The sequence below is a fragment of the Rattus norvegicus genome, chromosome 14 (assembly GCF_036323735.1).
Source record: "Rattus norvegicus strain BN/NHsdMcwi chromosome 14, GRCr8, whole genome shotgun sequence".
NCBI lineage: Eukaryota > Metazoa > Chordata > Mammalia > Rodentia > Muridae > Rattus > Rattus norvegicus.
In genome coordinates this window covers 91265715-91276461 of record NC_086032.1, presented here as the reverse complement: position 1 = coordinate 91276461, position 10747 = coordinate 91265715, and the positions used below count along the sequence as shown (strand labels likewise).

The 10747-nt window shown below is 47.0% G+C and overlaps 1 protein-coding gene across 14 annotated transcripts in view; it reads left to right on the top strand.

Annotated features, from left to right (window-relative positions):
* The first annotated feature begins 2189 nt into the window (after positions 1-2189).
* The window catches only part of Cobl (cordon-bleu WH2 repeat protein), a 232552-nt gene continuing 223994 nt past the window's right edge, over positions 2190-10747 (top strand). For 7 of the 14 annotated variants that reach the window (NM_001401104.1, NM_001401102.1, NM_001401103.1 and 4 more), the window contains exon 1: positions 2261-2528. In NM_001401104.1, the coding sequence (NP_001388033.1) occupies positions 2488-2528 (41 nt within the window). In that variant the 5' untranslated portion in view covers positions 2261-2487. Of the gene's footprint in view, positions 2529-10747 lie in introns of all 14 variants that reach the window. The other 7 variants (XM_039092058.2, XM_039092060.2, XM_039092053.2 and 4 more) reach the window with 3 other exon arrangements.

Here is a 10747-nt window from a genome sequence, read left to right as displayed (position 1 = left end):
AGGACTAGTCAAATCATGCAAATGGACAAATATGTTACCCTCACTCCCTCTGCACTTAAAAATATTTTAATATTTAGTAATGGGTCTAGTTCTAACCATTATTGGCCTCACATATATCTGAGGAATACATGCTTTTGGAAACAACTGTGCATAGATGGATCTGTTGGCACCCTTTCTACTAGGATAGCTGGGTTGGTATTGCCAGGGCTGGCCCATTTACACAGCAAGCAGAAGCCTTAGGAGCTTAGACCCTCCTGCTGGTATGAAGCCTGATCTTGCCTTCGGTTTCACTGTGATAACTCTTCCCAGTTTGTGCCACCCACTCCATTTCCCTTTTGGGTTTCTCAGACTGTGGTGTTTAGTGGCTTCTGTAGACTTGGAGGCTGTCCAGGCCCAGCACTGCCAGGGTCTTTTTCCTGGGACAGAAATCAGAAGCTCAGCCTGGAGGCGGACAGTGACTTCCTCTCATGATTTTTCTGTGGTATTCTCTCTCTGACAACCGACTATCTGCCATGTCCATGACTTCTAGCTTCTCTCTGAACTACTGTGACTTCTTGGGATATCCCTTGGGGTCCAGTCCCTAGTTCCTGGCCGACTGTTCTCTCCCAGGTTAGTTACCCTTTCTGACAGTGGTGTCCAAAGCACGGAGAGACTTTAGAGATTCCAGGAAAGATCTTCTGATAGCCGCACCCAGAGCTGGAGAAGGGCCTAGAAACTCACGTCACTTGATGTTCTTTTTATGCAGTGAATCCTAATCCACTCTCATGCACTGTCCTAAATGCTAAGAATAATGAAAAACATCAGACAAGGCTCACTCTACACTGAGTCACCTTCTCAGGGAAGAAAGCCATGCCAAACACGTATAGATAAACACATTCAGTGTGATATGTGTGTATACATCTATATCACATGGATATGTAATTCATACACTCAAGTTTATATAAATATAAAATGTAAATACATGTAAGCATTTTGATCATAAACAGCATATAAAGCGCGCGCACGCGCGCGCACACACACACACACACACACACACACACACACACAAACACACACACAGAAGATAATGTGCTAAGCACCCACGAGAACATTAAGACGTTTGGCAAGAATTTCAAACCAAACTCAAGACATTGCACAAGAAGCAGATGGGAGTTGAGAGCCTGGTGTCGTTTGCTACAAAGAGGTCAAAAAATAGCTCCTTGAGGAGCAGATATCCCAGCAGAGCCTGCAGGACACATAGTATAGATGCCAGAGGCCCAAAAATGCCTCTGTGTTCAAAAGGAAGCCAGGCTCTGCTGCGGGTATGAAGTGGTTCACTGTTCTGAGTGGGCACTGGAGCAAAGAAGGCCTTGCAGCCACCACAGGACTTATATTTTGTACAGTCTGGTCTCCCCTCTCCTTAAACAGAAAGTTGGGGTTCAGGGGAAGAAAAACTTAGGCAAACTTCTGGGTCCCGACTTCAATCACAGAATCTTGCATCTTACCGGCGTTTTATTTCAATACTAAGAACCTAGTACAATTGCTGTATTTATAGCAGAACTTCATAGCAATCGAGTTCTTTTCCTGTTCCCCCGTGGTGGTCAAGTAGCAGACTGGAGAAGGGAAGCATGGTGGTTCTGGGTCCTCAGGTTGACTTGCTCTGAGGCCTCAGCACCCGCTGCCCCTACTGGTATTTTTGCCCACCAGTCAACTAGGAATCACAGGACTGGGGCCACAGTAGTGTTCATTACTATCCAGCCGACTAGGCTGGCAAACAGAAGCATGCATCCGAACAGGTGCAGTTCCACACTCCAAGTCCAGGTCCACACCCCAGACTCACTGCTTTCTGATTGCTCAGAAAGGTGTGCCCCTTACCCCAAGCAGCATCCCCTTCTAGTTCCCCATGCTGGACATCAAGAACCTCATTTTGGACCACTCTCCCCTCTCCTTACAGTAGATCTCTGGTACTGACAAAGATTCTTTGAGGTTCTGGGGCAGAAACTGAGGCGCCAGACCTATTTTTCTCTCTTCCTTCAACTCGGTTCTCGCCGGCTAGTCCGCCCGCCTCGCCCAGCACAGTCACAGGTGGCCAGGTATTTGCCCGCCTAGTTCCTCCAGCCCGCAGGGAAGGCGACGCGGTGCCCACCCCGGGGCGCGCGCCCCGCCCAGGTGCGCTCCGGCGGGCGGCGGGGGCGCGCGGGAAGGCGGGCGCTGGGGGAGCGGCGCGCGGGCGCGGGGCGGCGCCGCGGTGGGCGCGGCTGAACCAGCTTGGCGGGGGCGCGGCGCACCTTGCTCCCGCGCCCGGGCTAGCCGCGTCGGTCCCTCCCCGCGCGCCCCCGCCCGCCCGGACGCCTCCGGTCGCTTCTGTCCTTTTCGGCACGGCTGCTGTCCTCGCTAGCCCCGCGTGGGAGGAGGATGGGTCAGCGCGGAAAAAGTGAATGAGGACGGCGGCGCCGCAGCCAGCGCCCCAGTCGGCCGGCAGAGCCTGGTGCGCAGCCCGCCGGCTCCATGGACGCACCGCGCGCACTGGCGGCCAAGCCCCCCACAGGGTAAGTGGGCCCAGGAGGGCGGGCATGGTTCTTCCCGAGGTGTCGAGGACTTGGGGTGCCTGGGTCGTTGCTCCGGTAACCGTGGCAGGCCTTGCTAGGGAACACTTTCCGCGAGAGGTCCTGCTGTGAAAGCCCTTGTGTGTGTTTGTGTGTGTGTGTGTGTGTGTGTGTGTGTGTGTGTTCGGGGGGGTGGGTGCTATCCCTCCGTGCAGAGCACCAGCTCGGAGCTGCCTCCTCCCCTCTTAATAGTGGCGATCACGGGCCGAGGGCGGAGAAAGAAAACTCCGGGCCTGAAACTCCAGCGGAGTCCTTCTGGTCCCATGCACAGGTTCCTCCAGCCACTCGTCGCAGGCCCTGTGGCCCGCTGCTTTCTGCCTCAATGACAAGAGGGTACTTGATCTGTTGGGATCCATGTAGCCAGGCGATCTTGGGAGGTGTGTGGGGAAGGGACTCCATGAACACTCTTCTCCTGCCTAGCTTTCTTGCTGGGGCCTCGCTTGTGTCTGAAGAGGTGAAGACACCCCTCATCAGACCTGGAAAGCAAGAGCTGTCATTCCTGTCTTCAGGATCCTCTAATGCCTCAACCCTTTTAGTTTCTTTTTGCTGTCTCCACAGCTTGTAGACAGAGATTCCCTGTCTCACTGAGGATTTTACTTGCCCAAGAGAAACTTGCCTAACACGGGTCAAACGGTCTTGCCCTTTAACCCCTACTCTCCGAATTGTGTGCCCTTCTGTGCCCATCCCTGTCAGGACGGTTGGCAACCCTTGCAGACTAGGTAGATTTCAGAGTGGGGCTGGCCTTTGACCTCTTCTCTCTGGAGCAAATGTGTTGTGAGTGTTGCGAATGGAATGAGTTGGGGTGGGCCTGCACCTGCTCCGGGAATGGCCCACTTTCCACTTGAGCAACTGGATTTTCTAAGGCAGCATTGGGGACAACAAATCTCTTTTCTTCAGCAGCTATGTCCCACTGACTCACCCGGTCTCCTGCCCACTGACTTTGTTGCCCGAGTGTTTATAAAAGCCGTCTAAACCAGCTCTGTATTATTTCTTAAAACCTTCCCTGGAGGCTTCCAAAAAAGTAACTCCTAACCTCGAAGCTAAGGAATGTTTAAAAAAAAAAAAAGACGTTACTTCGCTAAGGTGTGGTTTTATATTTTCTTTGAATAAACAAATTCCCCTTAAAGAAAACAAATATGGGAATACTTTTTCATGGTAACGGGGAACCCCCAAAATGACGTCGGGAGATGTGAGCAGAATTGCTTTTAAAATTGTGGCTTTTCGAGATTGTTGCATAACTCCATTTAAGGGAACTAAATTATTTCACCACAAGTTTCTTATAAATAAATAGAAAGAGAATATTTAGGGGACGTGCAAATTTCCATAGAGTATCTGCAGAAATCAATGACGGTGTCTGGTAATAGTGAAGCTACCCTCTCTCCTCCAGCCTGCTCCCTAGGCAGCCATGCTCCCTAGGCAGCCAAGAGGGCAACCCAGGTCTGTCTTCCTCACTGGGTGTCACAAAGGCCCTGTGCTATGGATGATGGTGGAGCTTACAAGGCCAAATGTCCCTGCACCTCCAGCGAATAATTTGCTTGCTTCGAACTCGTTGCCCAAGAAATGTAGATCTATTTTTGTAACTTCTGTTATTGCCGTTTCTCATTTGTTTATACCTTGAATAAAGAAACACTCCCCAAATATAAATATAATGTGTGTGTGTCTGTGTGTATAATATTTTAACAAAGAGTACCAGTTCAGTATGGAGTATTTTTGTGTTTGAATGAGAAGAAAGAAATGGCACTATATCTTATTGGATTTTTTTATTGTTTGGTTGAATTGCTTGCCTATCATAAAGGATTGTGACATTTGGGGCTTCAGAATGTTATCGAGAGGCAACTAGAATTTGTTGGCTTGTATCTGAAATTACTATTTTCTTTATCTCTTGAGACTAGGCAGTGTTTGCCTTGTGCTTGAGGGAAGTTTGTTTTTTAATCTGATACTAAAGAGGTTAGTTATACAATTACTTTGTGCAAACTCTCGTTTTTCCCCATGTGACAGCTGACAACTGATGGGTTGAATTTGTGGTTATTGAGGAGAACGCCTCAGCCATCCTCGTGCTGTGTTGACTGTTGGAATCCAAAAGAGATAGATTAGGGAAGGGACAGATGGGCTGGTGGATGTAAATTCATCTCCTTTGAGTATCATCTTTGTTAAGAACACAAATGCAAATTTTACTTGGATTGACATTATATCTTTCTTGTAATTCCATTAAAGCAGCAACTGTGGCGAGCATATGCCTGGGGAAGGAGGTTGAATGAAGACATGATGTGTGGCTTAGGGAATTGTAGAGCTCATTTTTAAAGTAAGTGTGTGTGCGTGTGTGTGTGTGTGTGTGTGTGTGTGTGAATCAAGCTGTACACATGGTGTGATCCATTAGTGGAGATTAGGGGGAGCCTAGGAGTCAGTTCTCTCCTCCCACAGGTTGGCAGGCTAATGTAGGAAGTGATTTTACCTGTTCACTAGTCTTATCTGTCACTAGTCAGTTTCACCAAGTCAGAAGTGGTAGCTAGAGAAATATTTCAGAACACAAGTTCAGGTAGAGGGCCTATCTCTTTTGATGTTAATATGACCAGCCATACACTCCTGTTTTGTATCAAACCGTGTGTTTGATATTAAAGAAACAGGAACTACATATCATAAGGCATTTAGATTTGCTTTTGGCTAAAGTATTTGAGAGTGTCTAGATCCTTAAGAATGAGGAAATAAGGATTATCTGTCACAAAACTTCAATACTAAATTTGCGCTACATTTTTAAAGATGTTACTTCTGAACTATTCCTTATTCCATCAATCCACTTAAGTAATGTTAAGTCTCTGGGTGTGGGGAATCCACCTAGGGATTTTACTTTTGGTAGTTATAATCTTTATCCATAAGGGGTTAGACATTTACAGTGTCAAGTAATCAGATAATTTCTATCATCTCATCTCATATCATGTCATATGTCATATCACGTAGTCTGATGATAGACCTGAAGGGCCACGGAAATTGCTTCAAAGATATCTGTAAACAGGTGAGTCACTCCTGTCTTTGGGATTCTGGAATACAGGCCATCCTTTGGTTTTTCTTTCTTGTGATCTCCCATGCAAGGGACTATCTGATTATTATTGGGTGTCAGGACTGTAACCTGGAAAGGTAATAATCCCCATATTTATGCAGGCTTGAATTCTATAGCCTCTTTAATTTGGGACTTGCAAAATGAGGTCGTAACGTGCGTGCACCAAACATATATGTTTATAATTATTAAGAAAACAGTGATTATAGGATGTGTCTGCATCCCATAATAACTGGCTTAAAATACTAGGTCTTTTGAACTTTGCAATTAAATTTGCAATTATACCTGCTTTTGCAACCGATTGACAGTTTTAAAAACTGATCAGAACTATTTGATATCAAGTCAGATTTACAATTCACAAACAGGGTTTTATTCATTTAACAGACATGTATTTGTTATATGGCCTTTTGGCCCTGGACAACAATGGGGTCTGTGGATTTTATATATCATGTAAGCTTAGTAACATATTTGAGTCCGTGCTTTAACACAGCACAGCTCTTTACTTAAATTATTTAATAAGGATTTATATTGCTGGTATAGATAATGTGTCTTCTGAAATGGTTTCATTCACATAAGTGACGTGTAAACTGCAGGCTTTTCCCCTTCCTGTGATCCGTGCCCCTCTGCTCTCTTCCCTCTCTCTCACCACTTGAGGTTTCCTACCTTGCGAAAGGACCTCATACAGGTTTCCATTTCCCTACCCGGATCCTGCTGCTCTATGTTTTCAACTTTTCTCTTGCTAAGGGGACATTCTGTGTGCTTGTCAAGGGTTTTTGTTGTACAAGGCTAAGAATGGTGGTAGCTTTCAAGACTTACACTCATCAGTCTAGACCCACGGTGATATGCACTTTATGGAGACAAATGGCAGTTTTCCAACAGTACGAGTTGCCCATTGTCCATCCCAGCCAGGCCCTGTCCCGTGTTTCTGAGCAAGTCCCCCTAGCCAGCAACACCCTGTGGTAATTTAGGATTTAAAATCATCTGTCTGGTCTCCCTCATCAGGAGGTAAACTGCTCGAGGCTAAGACCATGTCCTCCAATGCCAAGTCCAATTAAAATAAGTTCCCTAGCCAACAGTGTTTCTATTTTAACAACAACAACAAAAAAAAAGCTTTAAAATCAACTGTCAAAATATATTTTAATTAGGCCTATTTGATTAGACACATTCCCAGATTGCAGAAGCTTTCACAGCAATGCCTTTGTAAGTCCAATCCCCACCTACACGGAGCCAAGTGATGCCTGTTAAAAGACTAAAAGGTTCCAGCTGACACTGGGAGTGACGCAGGCCTGTAGTCTCAACTTCGTGGGAGACTGAGGTGGGAGGATCACAAGTTCAAGGCCAGTCTAAGCTAGAGAACAAGTTTAATGTCTTCTTGGGCTCCAGAGTGAGTTCAAGGCCAGCCTGGGTAACTGCGAATCTTTATCAAAGTGAGAACAAAAAGAAAGGTAGAAATGTGGCCTGCGGTGATCTCTTAGGACTCTCAGTGGTATAGCTCTATGCTCCCACCCTCCAGAAGCAAACCAAACCAAAACACACTGCACACAACAACACTACCGACCTCCAATTGATTGAGAGAATCCATTATGCCTTTGGCCCTTAAAATTTTCCAACTCTAAGCCACATGAACTCAGGAGTCCTTCTCCTCCACTTCTCTTCCTGCTCACCATAGCTTTTGTCCAATCTTTCCTCCCTTCCTTCTCACCATAGCTCTGTCTAGTCTTTGCTGCTGTAAAACCCAGTTGGAGAGCCCTTGTTCTAGGGGAGGCCACATGTTGCTCTAGACATGAGGCCCTAAGGGTACCCATTCTCTTTTCTACAGCACCAGAAGCTGGGGTTAGTGGATTTTTGCTTGTTACTCCAATTCTCCTGTGGAAAAGAGAAAACACCAGGATGAGATTTGGGTGCTGGTGGTAGTGGGCACCTTTGGTAGCATAGCCTGCAGCAGGGCTCCTGGATGTCAGTCAGCTAAGCTGTCTGACCTCACATTTTGGGAGGGTGAAGCAATGCTGCCCTGTGTGAGTAGCCAGTGCACCTGAGTTCTTCACCTGCCCTATGTTTGGTTAATTTTAAATGTAAGTACTCCGTGTAGTTGTAGGTCTGAGGTAACTGGTCAGGATCTGCCTGTGGATTCTCAGTCTCTGGGAGCCAGTGTAGCATCGTTTCTGTAATCCTGCCATTGTTGCACACTTTCTGCCCTCACCGTACTGTGGGAGCCTTTTCTTCTATCCCAGGATGGTTATTGGCAGCCTTCAGGCCATGGATGTGAGCTTTCCATCCAAGGTCTCCAGGAACTGGCAATCTCTCTTGCATTTCCAACCTCTGACCTGTCAGAACCCTTGTAGGAACCGGGAGTTTCGTTTGCAAGTCTTATTCTGCCTGACTTGAGAGCTCCTCAGAGACAGGCGAGGCGTCCTGCTCTTTGTGTTACTGTTGTCTGCCTGTGGCACAGGAGGCGGCTGTCACCTAGTATACCAGCCCCATATCCCATTTGTGGTTGGATAAGATGGTCTTAGAACTCACGGGGGCCCCTGTGTCATATGATGCAGTATGTTCCCAGAATGCGCTAGATACCTCTTTAGAAAAAAAAAATCATGACATTTACTTCAATTTTCACATACCTTTGTTTCTGTCAGACACTGTGTGTACAGACAGACCAACTGGCGCTGAAGACTCTGATGAAGCTTGCCAGCAGCGTGGCCATGTTCCTCACCGATTTGAGAGGTGTCAGATGCCTTATTGAGGAACATAGAGCAATGGTGGCCTTGGGAGGACGTGTCCTCAATTAGCTGATTGTCCCATGGGTGGGCTTGAGGTTGCTGTTCCAGTTTATCACAAAGCTTCTTTTTTGCCTTGCCGATCTGTCATGTCCAGCATGAGGCCTTCCCATGCTGTAGCCCCACAGAGGAGCAGGACACAGGACAGGCACCTGCCCTTCGTGACTCAAGTTGTGCAGATCTCAGTACATGTGGCCTTGGCACAGCTCCCAACTTACAGCCATTTAGGGGAGACTTGGCATAGTGGGGCACGGTTCCTGACACGATGGTCTGGGGAGGACTAGGAGGACTTGCCACGGTGGAATGACAGGGGGCAGGTGATCTCAGTGAGTATGGGACTCCTCTCCCTCCTCCCAGGGTCCTCAGAAGTCAGCTGTCAGGAGGTACATCCGGACAGTTTCTGACTCGTGCTAAGAAATGAATCCTTGTTTTGCTCAGGTTATAATTGACAGGAAATGGCTCTGAGCTGCACAGAATGGTTATGCATTGGCCCAATTCAGGCCTCTTGCAGCCAGTGTTTCTGATTCTAGTCTCCACATCAGTCCCAAGTGTGCAGACCCTCTACACTCCTTTCCTTCCAGAACCTTGCAGACCCAGAGCTTAGAACCCTGTCCATCCCCATGAGGTAGTGTCATTTAGTCACCCCAAAGTGTGGAAGTAGCCAGACCTTTCTATCTGTCAGATGTCAGGGACTGGCATGTTTTGACATCTGTGAGTGTCACCTTTTTTCATGTCATACCAGTGTCTTTTTGTTCATGGCATGCAGCAGTGTAAGATTAGACAGCTTAGGAAGAGAATCCCCAAGCCACAGCTAGGCTAGCCGTGTCTGGGAAAGTCACAGATCCTCTTGATTTTTTGCTGGCTTAGAGAAGGTGGGATGAGCAAAGAATGTGTGCTCTCACCTGATGAGGGTTGTCTACAAAGTTCGTCCTCTTAAAATCTGGGTGTGGCTGGAAGAGTGAGAACTGAAACTGAGCCATATGCAAGGCGTGAATTCTGCAGCTTTAAGTACATTAATCTGAGCAATTAAATACTTAAAGAGCTTCCCCAATCAACCCTGGCAGTGTTTCCCCAAACTTAACGGTTTGGGAGTTGTTTAAAAATAGGCTTGGGTGGGAGTAATAATTCAGAGACCTGAACACTTCTGCTCAGGTGGTGAGAACCTTGATAATTAAAATTCATTCATGTTCATTAAACAAATGATTGCCTTGAAAGAGACTGCTGGCTCATAGGTAGAATTCAGACATTTGGCCCTTGCTGAGGGCCCCATCTCTCTGCTCATCCATTTTGCTTCCTATAATTTTATGTTGACTCAGTATTAAAAATATTAGAAGTAAAACTATGCATCCCACTCAGGACCTAAACTACTTATAAGGTTCCAATGATGTTCTAACAGCATTGTTTGCTTTTGAATTAGAGATTTCTTTCCAAATCAATTGATTTGTTTTCAAAGTGTTAATCGGGATGCTGGAATGGCCATCTTTCCCATGCTGCATCAGCCCTGTGGATTCCTTTCCTTAGCTACTTCTCAGATTTGCTTGGTGTTCATGCGGTGAGTCATTTTCAAAGAAAGAGTTCCAAATGAAGTGCATGTGCAAATTTTACAGCATTCAGGACTATAATGAGAGGCTGGAGGATGGCTCACTGGGTACATAAAGTGCAGACCTAAGAACCTGCCCATGAGTACGTACATCCATGCCCATGTAAAGGCTGGATATGCTGGCATGCATCTGTAAACTATAGCATCAGGGACAGAGAGGCTGATCTCTGGGGCCTGAATGGCCTGTCTGTCCAGCAGAAACAGTGAGCTCCAGGTTCAGGGAGACACCCTGAACCATGTAATAAGGTGGACAGTGATAGAGGAAGAGCCCTCACATGGATCTCTAGCTTATACAGGCGTGTGTGTGTGCTTGTGTGTGTGTCACACGCACAGGCACACACACATACACACACACAGGCACATACACAGGCACATACAAAGGCACACACATGCACACACACACACACACAAACACACACACACACACAAACACACACACACACACACACACAAACACACACACAGAGGCACATACACAGGCATGCACGCACATACACACACACAGATGCACACACACTCACAGGTACACACACACACAGGCAAACACACAGGCACACACACAAACACACACCAAACACAGACACACACACACAGGCACATACACAGGCACGCACGCACATACACACACACACACACACAGATGTACACACACACAGGCACACACACACAGGCACACACATGCACACACACAGATGTACACACACACACACATACGCACACAAAGAAACACACAGGC